General features: G+C 36.2%; 1 protein-coding gene across 16 annotated transcripts in view; it reads right to left on the bottom strand.

The window, feature by feature from the left end:
* Positions 1-15,866, bottom strand: part of PSD3 (pleckstrin and Sec7 domain containing 3) — a 560,140-nt gene that overhangs the window by 264,972 nt on the left and 279,302 nt on the right. For all 16 annotated transcript variants that reach the window (XM_082444219.1, XM_082444218.1, XM_082444220.1 and 13 more), the window contains one exon: positions 1,943-2,032. In XM_082444219.1, coding sequence (XP_082300345.1) covers positions 1,943-2,032 — 90 coding nt within the window. The remainder of the gene's footprint in view (positions 1-1,942; positions 2,033-15,866) is intronic.

Raw genomic sequence — 15,866 nt, 5'->3', positions numbered from 1 at the left:
GCTGGCCACACAGAAGAGTGAAATGAAACCAACGGTTTGAAGAATCTGCAATAAAATCCAGATTCCTACTGAAATGGAAAACTCTCCTCTTGGATGGGTGAGTGGCTGGGGTTTGTTATGAAAAGGAATCAGTATTTTACTTGACAATTTCCATGCTAAATGCCACTGTCATTTTCAGTGTCATTTCACTGTCATCTTCCCACAGTAAATAAAGAACAGTATAACACATATTTTTCCCTGAGATTTGTAAACGTGATCTCAAATTGTACAACTGTGACAAATCATCCAGCAAATTCTTGGCCGACTAAATCAAAGAACATGTTTACCCCAAGGTGAATGGTAGCCACTGCACTGTACATTAGCTACATTTGGTTCAGAAAACTCCATCAAACATGCTCTAAATCTGCCCACTATGTACCCACAGTCACAAACGTTACCATAAGCCTACCACTAAAGTCTAAGAGCTTCACTATAAAAATTATACCTGTCAATTTTCATTTCTGACATAACTTGAGAAAAGCCTCACAAATCCTCTCCTAGAAAGACTGTTATTTTCCATGCAAGTACCACTAGACTGAAAAAAGACCTGTTAACGTGTCTACTATATAACTTCCATGGATGCACAGAACATATTTATTAAGTCTCAATCCAACACCTTTTACTTCCTATTCCCATTTGGAATTGTAGCTTCAGAAATGGCAGCATTTGTTCTATAAAGAAAGGGCTTTAAAAATACCTTCCTTATATAGTAAGCTCAAGATACATTTCTTCCTGCTTTTTTCATAATAAAATTTTTAATGAGCTGCAATTAAAGCCAGTAAGACTTGGAATCTCATAATACCTATGTCTTTCCAAATCTGGCAGAACTTGATTCTACATATTATGTAGTTTAAAAGTCACAAAAAAACATAATAAAGGACTTATCTTTCAACTGGTACAATTCCATATTATACCATGATTCAAATGTGTTGCCCTTCTTAGCAAATTCAGTCAAAAGAACTGATTCCAAAAGAAATATACATGTGTACAAAGTTTTTAAAAAGAAAGTTAGAATCAAATAGAAATCTGTAAAAATCACATTCTCAACATACACATCTTATCCTGAACTTCTAAAATATTCGCATCCATTATCAATCACTTGATCAAATGCACATCTCATTTATACTGCTGCAGGATGCTATGAATTCCAAAGTTGATGTTTCTGTCTCCTAGAAAACAATCTGACTAGAGGAAAAAAGATGCTAATTGTTACCAATAATAAAGCTGAGTGCAAATAATTCAGGAAATCTACAATTACTCAGATTTAATTTAATCTCTTTCCAGAGATGACCTGAGTGGATTTCTGACTAAGGACTGAAGAGTCAGAACTCCTTCCTTTAGTGTCTGCAAATGCTTTTTGTTTCCATAAGGAATATACCTTTGTGATCTTTCTCAAGTTCTGACAGTCAAATAAATAAAAAAATGCCCACTATTTGTATCAGCAATTATTCCAAATCTACTTATTATCTCAGTATTATCAATTACAATGTGGACTTTTAGGAATTATTAATCAAAGGGTACTTTGCAGTCTGACGCATCAAGGACAATGCCCAACAGAAACATCACCAATAAAACTAAAAGAAAAAAACAAAATACTTAAGTGATCTTAGCCTATTTTAGATTAAAAGGTAAGTAGAAAATATAAGCATATTTTAAAAACCAGTATTTAAGGGTAGGGGATTAAGAGGTACAAACTACTAAGCATAAAAAAAATAAGTTATAAGAATATATGGTACAGCAAAGGAAATATAGTCGATATTTTATAATAACTTTAAATAAAGTATAATCTATAAAAATATTGAATCATTATGTTGTATACCTGAAACTAATATAATATTGTAAATCAACTATACTTCAATATAGGAATAAATACATAAATAAATACCAGTATTTCAGTGCTTACTTTCAGTAGATCCTTGGAGAAATCACTGCCCTCATCTACCCCTTGGAGGTTTGCAATGAACTCTTGGCAGGTCATCTTCTTTCCAATATTCTGCAATAGAGGCAAATAATACATCATAATGGCATATGTGGAATTAAGATTATTTCTTGAAAATGTGATAAAGCAAAGGAAGATTGATTTGGTTTTTCAAAACCAAACACACACACCCCAATATATGCATATATATACATATAGACATACAAGTTTATATGCATATGAAAAAACAGATGGCTTATTATGCTTTTAAAACTGTCATTAAATATGAATAGCAAAATTATGTTAAAGCTTTATTTTAGCCTAAGAAAAAATCTGAAAAATCTATGCTACATTTATAAAAATAATATATAATATAGTTTTTAAAGGAAAAACATGAATAAAATGACATTTCTGAACTGAACTCTGATAGCTATTTATTTGCTTCTTTATTTGTATTTCCTATCTATTGCCAAGAATGATGAAGGACCTGAGATTTTAGCCTACTACTTCAAGCTAACAAGTTAGTCTATCACAACCTGCTGAATGCAGTCAGAAGCAGGACCACAGGAATTTATCACAACAACAGAAGTGGACAGAATCCCAGTGTTTTCTTGCTCCAGTTCCCTGAGTCCCAATTCTCACAGAGCAACTTAAGTGGGGCCAGCTGACACCTGCACACACAGCAGGAGTCCTGAGATTTGGGAACCTGAATCCCTGCAGTGGGGCAGTAACCATACCTACCCCTTTGCTCTAAAGTGAGAAACCAGCTCTTATCTTCCAAGGTCGTATGCAGATCTAACCATTGCTCTGGGAGTCGCTAAGTCTTCCAATACTGCTCACTATAGGAATTACATTGAGAAGACAAACCAGATCAAAGGCAACAAAACTTCAGTTCACAAAATATAAAAAAAGCAAGAGACCCATGGAGGACTGTCTACAAACACATTTCCAATCTGACTTAAGGATAATAAGTTTAACCAAAGAAAACCTCATGAATAAACAAAAATTTAAAAATCTGAACTGTAAAAAGAGAAAAGATACAAGTGTGCTGACTGAGAAAACTAATAAAATTGCTATGACAGAGAATCGCCTCCAATGCCAGCTCCAATCAACTAGTATAAGTTGCCAGTTGTAAAAGTATTCTGAGGTTGAATATGGGCACCAACAGAAACCCATCATGTGTGCAGGAGAGGGATGTATTGATAGAACACAAGTGCACAGGCAGGGAGTTTCTGGCAAACATGGTCAAGTGGGGTGGTCAAGTTCACTTGAACACAAAGTTCACCAACATACTAACATACCTGCACACAACACACGTATGAATAAAATGCATGCTCTGCAAGGCTATTTTATTCATAAAAGAATAAGAATAGGGTAGAACAGTATTCTTCAAGTTGGTGGAGAATATTCCTGGAGACAAAGACTTTAAAAGGAATGCAAAACCATAGATAGTTTTAAGGGAGTATTTATACAGAACTTAAAAAATACAAATCTGCCTGAGAACAGATTCACCTGCATGTCTTAAAAGTAATCGCTTCCCAGAGAGACCTTCAAGATGGTGGAGGAGTTAAGATGTGGAGATCACCTTCCTCCCCACAAATACATCAGGAATACATCTACATGTGGAACAACTCCTACAAAACGCCTACTGAATGCTGGCAGAAGACCTCAGACTTCCCAAAAGGCAAGAAAATCCCCACGTACCTGGGTAAGGCAAAAGGAAAAAGAAAAAACAAAGACAAAAGAATAGGGATGGGACCTGCCCCTCTGGGAGGGAGCTGTGAAGGAGGAAAAGTTTCCACACACTAGGGAGCCCCTTCACTGGTGGAGATGGGGGTTGGGCGGGGAGAGGGAAGCTTCAGAGCCACGGAGGAGAGCACAGCAACAGGGGTGCAGAGAGCAAAGTGGAGAGGCGCCCACACAGAGGATTGGTGCCGGCCAGCACTCAGTACCCCAGGAGGCTTGTCTGCTCACCCACCAGACGGGACAGATGGGGGCTGAGGCTCAGGCTTCGGAGGTCAGACCCCAGGGAGAGGACTGGGGCTGGCTGCGTGAACACAGCCTGAAGGGGGCTACTGCACCACAGCTAGCAGGGAGGGAGTCCAGGAAAAAAGTCTGGACCTGCCTAAGAGGCAAGAGATCATTGTTTCGGGATGCGTGAGGAGAGGGGATTCAGAGCACCACCTAAACGAGCTCCAGAGACAGGCGCGAGCCACAGCTATCAGCGCAGACACCAGAGGCGGGCATGAAACACTAAGGCTGCTGCTGCAGCCACCAAGAAGCCTGTGTGCAAGCACAAGTCACTATCCACACCTCCCCTCCTGGGAGCTTGTGCAGCCCACCACTGCCATGATCCCGTGATCCAGGGACAACTTCCCTGGAGAACACACAGCACACCTGAGTCTGGTGCAACGTCACGCTGGCCTCTGCCGCCACAGGCTCACCCCGCATTCCATACCCCTCCCTCCCCCTGGCCTGAGTGAGCCAAAGCCCCCAAATCAGCTGCTCCTTTAACCCCGCCCTGTCTGAGCGAACAACAGATGCCCTCAGGCGACCTACACGAAGAGGTGGGGCCAAATCCAAAGCTGAACCCCAGGAGCTGTGTGAACAAAGAAGAGGAAGGGAAATCTCTCCCAGCAGCCTCAGGAGCAGCGGATGAAATCTCCACAGTCAACTTGATGTACCCTGCATCTGTGGAATACGTGAATAAACAACGAATCATCCCAAATTGAGGGGGTGGACTTTGGGAGCAACTATAGACTTGGGGTTTGCTTCCTACATCTAATTTGTTTCTGGATTGTTTACCTTAGTTTAGTATTTAGACTTTATTATCATTGGTACATTTGTTTATTGATTTAGTTGCTCTCTTCCTTTTTATATATATATATATTTTTTTTCCTTTTTCTCTTTTTGTGAGTGTGTATGTGTATGCTTCTTTGTGCAATTTTGTCTATGTAACATTGCTTTTACCATTTGTCCTAGGGTTCTGTCGGTCTGTTTTTTTTTGTTTTGCTTTTTTTTGTTTTTTTTAGTATAGCTTCTAGCGCTTGTTATCATTGGTGGATTTGTTTTTTGGTTTGGTTGCTCTTTCTTTCTTTTTTTATTATTTTTAATTTTTTAATAATTTTTTTATTTTAATAACTATTTTATTTTATTTTTTCTTTCTTTCTTTTTCTCTCTCTTTTCTTCTGAGCCGTGCGGCTGACAGGGTCTTGGCGCTCCAGCCAGGTGTCAGGCCTGTGCCTCTGAGGAGGGAGAGCCGAGTTCAGGACATTGGTCCACCAGAGACCTCCCGACCACACATACTATCAAACGGCGAAAGCTCTCCCAGAGATCTCCATCTCAATGCTAAGACCCAGCTGCAATCAACGATCAGCAAGCTACAGTGCTGGACACCCTATGCCAAAAAACTAACAAGATGGAACACAACCACACCCATTAGCAGAGAGGCTGCCTAAAATCATAGTAAGGTCACAGACACCCCAAAACACACCGCTGGATGCGGTCCTGTCTACCAGAAAGACAAGATCCAACCTCATCCACCAGAACACAGGCAACAGTGCCCTCCATCAGGAAGGCTACACAACCCACTGAACCAATCTTAGCCACTGGGGGCAGACGCCAAAAACAACGGGAACTATGAACCTGTAGCCTGCGAAAAGGAGACCCCAAACGTGGTAAGTTAAGCAAAATAAGAAAACAGAGAAACACACAGCAGATGATGGAGCAAGGTTAAAAACCCACCAGTACAAACAAATGAAGAGAAAATAGGCAGTCTACCTGAAAAAGAGTTCAGAATAATGATAGCAAAGATGATCCAAAATCTTGGAAATACAATGGAGAAAATAAAAGAAATGCTTAACAAGGACCTAGAAGAACTAAAGAGCAAACAAACAATGATAAACAACACAATAAATGAAACTAAAAATTCTCTAGAAGGAATCAATAGCAGAATAACTGACGTAGAAAAATGGATAAGTGACCTGGAAGATAAAATGGTGGAAATAACTACCACAGAGCAGAATAGAGAAAAAAGAATGAAAAGAATTGAGGACAGTCTCAGAGACCTCTGGGACAATATTAAACGCACTAACATTCGAATTATAGGGGTCCCAGAAGAAGAAGAGAAAAAGAAAGGCACTGAGAACATATTTGAAGAGATTATAGTTGAAAACTTCCCTAATATGGAAAAGGAAATAGTCAATCAAGTCCAGGAAGTACAGAGAGTCCCATACAGGATAAATCTAAGGAGAAACAACCCAAGACAGATATTAATCAAACTATCAAAAATTAAATACAAAGAAAAAATATTAAAAGCAGCAAGGGAAAAACAACAAATAACATACAAGGGAATCCCCATAAGGTTAACAGCTGATCTTTCAGCAGAAACTCTGCAAGCCAGAAGGGAGTGGCAGGACATATTTAAAGTGAGGAAAGGGGAAAACGTACAACCAAGATTACTCTACCCAGCAGGTTCTCATTCAGATTCGACGGAGAAATTAAAACTTTTACAGACAAGCAAAAGCTAAGAGAATTCAGCACAACCAAACCATCTTTACAACAAATGCTAAAGGAACTTCTCTAGGCAGGAAACACAGGAGAATGAAAAGACTTACAATAACAAACCCCTCAAAATTAAGAAAATGGTAATAGGAACATACACATCGATAACTCCCTTAAATGTAAATGGACTAAATGCTCCAACCTAAAGACATAGACTGGCTGAATGGATATAAAAACAAGACCCATATATATGCTGCCTACAAGAGACCCACTTCAGACCTAGGGACACATACAGACTGAAAGTGAGGGGATGGAAAAAGATATTCCATGCAAATAGAAATCAAAAGAAAGCTGGAGTACCAATTCTCATATCAGACAAAATAGACTTTAAAATAAAGACTATTACAGGAGACAAAAAAGGACACTCTATAATGATCAAGGGATCAATCCAAGAAGAAGATATAACAATTGTAAATATTTATGCACCCAACATAGGAGCACCTCGATACATAAGGGGAAACTGACAGTAACACAATCATAGTAGGGGACTTTAACACTCCACTTTCACCAATGGACAGATCATCCAAAATGAAAATAAATAAGGAAACACAAGTTTTAAATGATACATTAAACAAGATGGACTTAATTGATATTTATAGGACATTCCATCCAAAAACAACAGAAAACACTTTCTTTTCAAGTGTTCATGGAACATTCTCCAGGATAGATCATATCTGGAGTCACAAATCAAGTCTTAGTCAATTTACGAAAATTCAAATCTTATCAAGTATCTTTTTCGACCACAACGCTATGAGACTAGATATCAATTACAGGAAAAAATCTGTAAAAAATACAAACACATGGAGGCTAAAGAATACACTACTAAATAACCAAGAGATCACTGAGGAAATCAAAGAGGAAATCAAAAAATACATAGAAACAAATGACAATGAAAACACGACGACCCAAAAACTATGGGATACAGCAAAAGCAGTTCTAAGAGGGAAGTTTACAGCAATACAATCCTACCTCAAGAAACAACAAACATCTCAAATGAACAACCTAACCTTACACCTAAAGCAATTAGAGAAAGAAAAACAAAAAAACCCCAACATTAGCAGAAGGAAAGAACTCATAAAGGTCAGATCAGAAATAAATGAAAAAGAAATAAAGGAAACAATAGCAAAGAACAATAAAACGAAAAGCTGGTTCTTTGAGAAGATAAACAAAATTGATAAACCATTAGCCAGACTCATCAAGAAAAAAAGGGAGAAGACTCAAATCAGTAGAACTAGAAATAAAAAGGAGAAGTAACAACTGACACTGTAGAAATACAAAGGACCATGAGAGATTACAAGCAACTCTATGCCAATAAAATGGACAACCTGGAAGAAATGGACAAATTCTTAGAAAAGCACAACCTTCCGAGATTGAACCAGGAAGAAACAGAAAATGTGAACAGACCAATCACAAGTACTGAAATTGAGACTGTGATTAAAAATCTTCCAAAAAATAAAAGCCCAGGACCAGATGGCTTCACAGGCAAATTCTATCAAACATTTAGAGGAGAGCTAACACCTATCCTTCTCAAACTCTTCCAAAATATAGCAGAGGGAGGAACACACCCAAACTTATACTACGAGGCCACCATCACCCTGATACCAAAACCACAGAAAGATGTCACAAAGAAAGAAAACTACAGGCCAGTATCACTGATGAACACAGATGTAAAAATTCTCAACAAAATACTAGCAAACAGAATCCAACTGCACATTAAAAAGATCATACACCATGATCAACTGGGGTTTATCCCAGGAATGCAAGGATTCTTCAATATACACAAATCAATCAATGTGATAAACCATATTAACAAACTGAAGAATAAAAACCATATGATGATCTCAATAGATGCAAAAAAAGCTTTCGACAAAATTCAACACCCATTTATGATAAAAACTCTCCAGAAAGTAGGCATAGAGGGAAGTTACCTCAACATAATAAAGGCCATATATGACAAACCCACAGCCAACATCGTTCTCAATAGTGAAAAACTGAAATCATTTCCTCTAAGATCAGGAACAGGACAAGGCTGTCCACTCTCACCATTACTATTCAACATAGTTTTGGAAGTATTAGCCACAGCAATCAGAGAAGAAAAGGAAATAAAAGGAATCCAAATCTGAAAAGAGGAAGTAGAGCTGTCATTGTTTGCAGATGACATGATACTATACATAGAGATTCCTAAAGATGACACCAGAAAACTACTAGTGCTAATCAAAGAATTTGGTAAAGTAGCAGGATACAAAATTAATGCACAGAAATCTCTTGCATTCCAATACACTAATGATGAAAAATCTGAATGAGAAATTAAGGAAACACTCCCATTTACCATTGCAACAAAGAGAATAAAATACCTAGGAATAAACCTACATAAAAAGACAAAAGACCTGTATGCAGAAAACTATAAGACACTGATGAAAGAAATTAAAGATGATACAAACAGATGGAGAGATATACCATATTCTTGGATTGGAAGAATCAACATTGTGAAAATGACTATACTACCCAAAGCAATCTACAGATTCAGTGCAATCACTATCAAACTACCAATGGCATTTTTCGCAGAACCAAAACAAAAAATTTCAGTTTGTATGAAAACACAAAAGACCCTGAATAGCCAAAGCAATCTTGAGAAAGAAAAACAGAGCTGGAGGAATCAGGCTCCCTGACTTCAGACTATACTACAAAGCTACAGTAATCAACACAGTATAGTACTGGCACAAAAACAGAAATATAGATCAGTGGAATAGGATAGAAAGCCCAGAGATAAACCCACGCACATATGGTCACCTTATTTTTGATAAAGGAGGCAAGAATATACAATGGAGAAAAGACAGCCTCTTCAATAAGTGGTGCTGGGAAAATGGACAGCTACATGTAAAAGAATGAAATTAGAACACTACGTAACACCATACACAAAAATAAACTCTAAATGGATTAAAGACCTAAATGTAAGGCCAGACGCTATAAAACTCTTAGAGGAAAACGTAGGCAGAAGCCTCTATGACATAAATCAGAGCAAGATCCTTTTTGACCCCCCTTCTAGAGAAATGGAAATAAAAACAAACATAAACAAATGGGACCTAATGAAACTTAAAAGCTTTTGCACAGCAAAGGAAAACATAAACAAGACAAAAAGACAACCCTCAGAATGGGAGAAAATATTTGCAAATGAAGCAATTGACAACGGATTAGTCTCCAAAATTTACAAGCAGCTCATGCATCTCAACATCAAAAAAACAAACAACCCAATCCAGAAATGGGCAGAAGACCTAAATAGATATTTCTCCAAAGAAGATATACAGATTGCCAACAAACACATGAAAGGACGCTCAACATCACTAATCATTAGAGAAATGCAAATCAAAACTACGATGAGGTATCACCTCACACCAGTCAGAATGGCCATCATTAAAAAAATCTGCAAACAATAAGTGCTGGAGATGGTGTGGAGAAAAGGTAACCCTCTTGCACTGTTGGTGGGAATGTAAATTGATACAACCACTGTGGAGAACAGTATGGAGGTTCCTTTAAAACCTAAAAATAGAACTATCATACGACCCAGGAATCCCACTACTGGGCATATACCCTGAGAAAACCATAATTCAAAAAAGGCATGTACCATAATGTTCATTCCAGCACTATTTACAATAGCTAGGATATGGAAGCAACCTAAGTGTCCATCGACAGACAAATGGATAAAGAAGATGTGGCACATATATACAATGGAATACTACTCAGCCATAAAAAGAAATGAATTTGAGTTATTTGTAGTGAGGTGGATGGAGTTAGAGTCTGTCATACAGAGTCAAGTAAGTCAGAAAGAGAAAAACAAATACCGTATGCTAACAAATATATATGGAATCTTAAAAAAAAAAAAGGTTCTGAAGAACCTAGGGGCAGGACAGGAATAAAAATGCAGATGTAGGGAATGGACTTGAGGACATGGGGAGGGGGAAGGGTAAGCTGGGGCGAAGTGAGAGAGTGGCATGGACATATATACACTACCAAATGTAAAACAGATAGCTAGTGGGAAGCAGCCGCATAGCACAGGGCGATCAGCTTGGTGCTTTGAGACCACCTAGAGGGGTGGGATAGGGAGGGTGGGAGGGAGATGCAAGAGGGAGGAGATATGGGGTATATGTATATGTATAGCTCATTCACTTTGTTATAAAGCAGAAACTAACACACCATTGTAAAGCAATTATACTCCAATAAAGATGTTAAAGAAAAAAGTAGTCGCTTCCCACTTCTCCTTTCACAACTGCCCTTCTGCCTTACAACATGGAACAATCTGTCCAACGTGTGCTAGCTAATTAATTATAGTGAAAGTGCTAAATAACTTCTGTTAAAAACTTTGCCTCTTCCATCAGCAAAGAGGGCATATAGTCACACTTACATGAAAGACTGGATGAATGTTTTAACAATGATAACTAGCTTTGCCAATTAATGTACTTGGTAGATATTTCCTATAATTTGAATAAATTGCATCTGCAGTCCTAAGTTTTGATGAAAATTTAAAGCACAGAAAGGAACTTTAATGGAAAATACACTATACTGAAATAGACAAATAACATAATAGAAAATAACATTATATTGAAAAAGACAATGTCTCAATTTTCCCAATCCTTATCTAGTATATCAGATCAAACAACGTGCCCCAAGGTAAAATGTAACAAGTATAATCAATAGTCATTTTGATATGACTTGCAAGGCTTTTTTGGGATATGTTTCAAGGATTTGAGAAAATGAATAATGACTAGGTAAAAAATTATTTTCCACGTCAGGTGATTCCAAGTCTTTGCTTTTAACAAAATTAAAAGAGGACGTAATTTAATCATCAGTTAAGAACAAAAATGTTTTTTAATATATGATTTGGTAAACTCAAATACCTGTAACATTATCTGCTTTTAATCAATTTCGCATTGCTAATAATGATAAAAATTTCTTTTAGAATGATTTATATTTAAACACCTGAGGCCTTTTAGTCATAAGAAATTGAAACTTTCATTTCAATTTACATAATTTTTGTTAAAATAAGTATCAAATAAAACAATATCAATAAAAGACTCTGAAATATAAAAACATAAAAATAAAACGATGGGAAAGTAGGCAAGGAGCAAAAAAGAGGGTTTTTTTTAATATGATGGAGTGTCAACTTACTATAACTTTTAAAAAAATACCAGCTTTATTAAAATATAATTCATATAACATTCACCCTTTTGAAATATATAATTTAATAATTCTTTGTATACTGATAAAGTTGTATCACCACTACCTAAATTCAGAACATGTTCTTCACCCCAAAAAGCTGCCCCATATCCACTAGTAGTCACTCCCCAAATCTCTCTTCCCATCCCCACTACCCATCTCCTGGCAACCACTAACAAACTTTTTATTTACTAAACCCTATGGAGTTGCCTATGCAGGACATTTCACATAAATGGAATCATACAAAATGTGGTCTTTCATGACTGGCTTCTTTCATTTAGCATAACGTTTTCAAGGTTCACCCATACTGTAGCATTAATCAGTATTTAACTTCTTTTTATTGCCAAATAATATTCCATTGTATGAATATACTAAATTTTATCCATTCAGAAGTTGGTAGATACTTGGACTGTTTCCAAATTTTGGTTATTATAATGTAGCTAAAAATATTTGTGTACAAGTTTTTGTGTGGACATGTTTTCATTCCTCCTATGCGTATAACTCAGGAGTGGGATTGCTGGGTCATGTGGTAACTCTATGTTTAATCATTTGAGGAACTGATGGCACCAGTTTACATTCCCACTAGAAGTGTATGAGAGTTTCAATTTCTCTACATCCTTACCAACACTTACCTGTCCTTTTTATCTTAGCCAACCTAGTGGGTGTGAACTGGTATCCTGTGGTTCTGATTTGCATTTCCCTAATGACTAATGATGTTCAGCATCTGTTCATGCGCTTATTGGCCATTTGTATATATTCTTTGGAGAAATGCGTATTCAAATCCTTTGCCCTTTTCTTATTATTTGTGTTTTATTGTTGAGTTGTAAGTGTCCTTTATATACTCTGGATACAAGCTCATTATCATATACACACTTCACAAATACTGTCTCCTGTTATGTGAGTTGTCTTTTCACTTGATGGTGTTCTTTGAAGCAGAGTAAGTTTTTAACCTAGATGATATTCAATTTATCTATTTTTTCTTTCGTTGCTTGTGCTTTTGGTGTCAAATCCAACAAATTATTCTCTATTCCAAAGTCACAAAGATTTACTCCTATGTTTTCTAAGAGATTTTATACTGTTAGCTCTTACATTTAGATATTTGATCCATTTTGCATTAATTTTTGTACAGGGTAGGGAAGACAAATCCAACTTCATTCTTTTGCATGTGCTATACAGTTGTCCCAGCACCATATGTATTCTTTCTCCACTGAATGGCCTTGTCATTCTTGTCAAAAATCAAAAGACTGTAAATGTAAGGGTTTACTTCTGAACTCATAATTCTATTGCACTGATCTAGATGTTTGGTTTGATGCCAGTATAATACTCTCTTGATTCTTGTACCTTTGTAGTAAGTTATTTATGCCTCTGCATTCTTTTTGATATGGTTAAGAAAACCACATAAACTATTTAGCACCTTAATGATTTTTACATGCAGAGTTCAGTAGGGTTATGTATATTCACACTGTTGTGAAACAGATTTCCAGAACTCCTTCATCTTGCAAATCTTAAACTCTATACTCATTTAAAAAACAACTCACCTTTTCCCTCTCCCCCAGGCTTCTGGTAACCATCATTCTACTTTCTGTTCTAATGAATCTGAATATTTAGGTAACTCATGAAAGTGAAACCATAGTGTTTTCAAAGTTTATCCATGTTGTAGCATACATCATAAGTTCTTCCTTTTTTAAGGCTGAATATTTCACTGTATGTATACCACATTTTTGTTCAACAATTCATCCACTGGTAGACATTTGGGGTGTTCCACTTCTGCACTATTGTAAGTGCTGCTATGCACATGGGTGTGCAAACATCTCCTTGAGATCCTGCTTTCAGATCGTTTGGATATATAGCCAGAAATAGGATAGAGGCATCATGTGGTATTTCTAATTTTTTAAGGAACCACCATACTATTTTCCATAGGGTTGCACCATGTTACAATCCCACCAACAGAGTACAAGGGTTCCAATTTCTCCACATACTTGCCATCTCTTGTTATTTTGTTTTTTTTTTTTTAAATAGTAGCCATCCTAATGGGTGTGAGGTAGTTTTGACTGTCATTTCTCTGATGATTAGTGAAAGTTGAGCATCTTTTCATATGCTTCTTGGTTATTTGTATAATATCTTCAGGTAAATGTCTAATTCAAAGCCTTTGCCCTCTTTTTAATTGGGTTATTTGATTTTTTGTTGTTGTTGTAGAGTTGTAGGAGTTCATTACATATTCTGGCTATTAATTCCTCATCAGATATATGATTTGCAAATATTTTATCCCATTCTGTAGGTTGTCATTTCACTTTGTTGATTGTGTCCTTCGGTGTACAAAAGCTTGTAAGTTTGATGTAAGCCCATTTGTCTATTTTAAATTTTGCTACCTGTGTGTTGGGTGTCAGATCCAAGAAATCATTGCCAAGTCCAATGTCATGAAGCTTTTTCTCTATGTTTTCTTCTAGGAGTTTTGTAGTTTTAGGCCTTGTATTTAGGTCTTTAATCTATTTTGAGTTAATTTTTTATATGGTATAAGGGTGCAACTTCATTTTTTTGCTCATGGATATCCTTTATTCCCAGCACCATTTGTTGAAGAGACCGTCCTTTCCCCATTGAGTAGTCTTGGCACCCTTGCTGAAGATTGTTAAAGCATAGATGCAAGAGTTTATCTGGGGGCTCTGTATTCTATTCCATTTGTCTATTGCCTATCTTTATGCCAATATCACACTCTTTAGATTATTGTAGACTTGTAATATGTTTTGAAATCAGGAAGTGTGAGTCCTCCAATTTTGTTGTTTTTCAAATCTGTTTAGGCTATTCACAGTCCCTTGAGATTCCATATGAATTTTAGGATGAATTTTTCTATTTCTGCAAAAAATGTCATCGGGATTTTGATAGGAATTGTAATTGAATTTCAGTATTAGCTTATCAAATTTCTGGAGGGGAAGAAAAGCCAGCTGGGATTTTGACAATGACTGTGTTCAACCTGAAGATCACTTTGGAGAGTATGGCACTTTAACATTTAGCGTTCCAATCCATGACCATGAAATTACTTTCCACTTATTTGGTTTCTTTCAACAATGTTATATAGTTTTCAATGTCAATGTATTGATCTTATATTGTTAAGTTTATTCTTAAGTATCTTAGTATTTCTGACTGATATTGTAAATGAAATGAATTTCATTTTCATATTGTTCATTGTTAGTATCAGCAATACAAATGATCTTTGTATGTTCAACTTTTATTCTACAGCCTTGCTGAACGTGTTTTTTAGATTCTAATCATTTTTGGATTTTTTATTTTTGGTAGATTCCTTAGGATTTTCTATATAAAAGATCAGGTCTTCTGCAAACAGAGAAAATTTGACTTATTTCTTATCTTGATATGTTTTATTTTTTTCCTTGACTAATTACCCTGGATAAAATCTTCAATATGTTACAAAGAAGTGGCAAGTGCAGACATTCTTGCCTTGTTTCTGATCTGGAGACAGCTTTCCATCTTTCCCATAAAGTATGATATTAGCTATGAGTTTTTCATAGAGCTCATTTTCAGGAATTAAATAAATTCCTTTTTATTCCTGGCTTATTAGATGTTTTCTTTTTAGTTATGAAATGGTGTTGGATTTTGGCAATGCTTCTTATGTGTTTACTGAGATAATCATGTGGCTTTTCCCTTTTATTCCATTAATAAGGTGATTAGATTGATTTTCATATGTTGAACCAATCCTGTATGCCCGTAATAAATCTCAAATGGTTATAATGTATAGTCCTTTTTATATATTGCTGGATTAGGTTTCTTTTTTTTGTTTTTTTGTTTTTTTAAGGATTTTGTGTCTATGTTCACAAGGGCTATTCATAAGGGATATTAGTTTTCTTGTGATAGTTTTGACTGGTTTTTGTATCAGGGTAGTACAGTCCTCATAGAATACTTTGAAAAATACTTTGATTTTCTACTTCTTCTTGATTCAGTTTCAACAATATTTATCATTCTAGAAATCTGTCCATTTCACCTGGGTAGTCTAATTTGTTAACATACAATTGCTGACAGTATTCTCTTATAATCCTTTTATTTCTGTAAGGTAATAGTAATGTCCCCTCTTTCATTACTGATTTTAGCAATTTAAATCTTTTTTTTTTTCATGGTCAGGCTAGCT

Source organism: Balaenoptera physalus (assembly GCF_965194825.1).
Source record: "Balaenoptera physalus genome assembly, chromosome: 21".
NCBI classification, from domain to species: Eukaryota; Metazoa; Chordata; class Mammalia; order Artiodactyla; family Balaenopteridae; genus Balaenoptera; species Balaenoptera physalus.
This window is presented reverse-complemented; position numbering and strand designations above follow the sequence as displayed.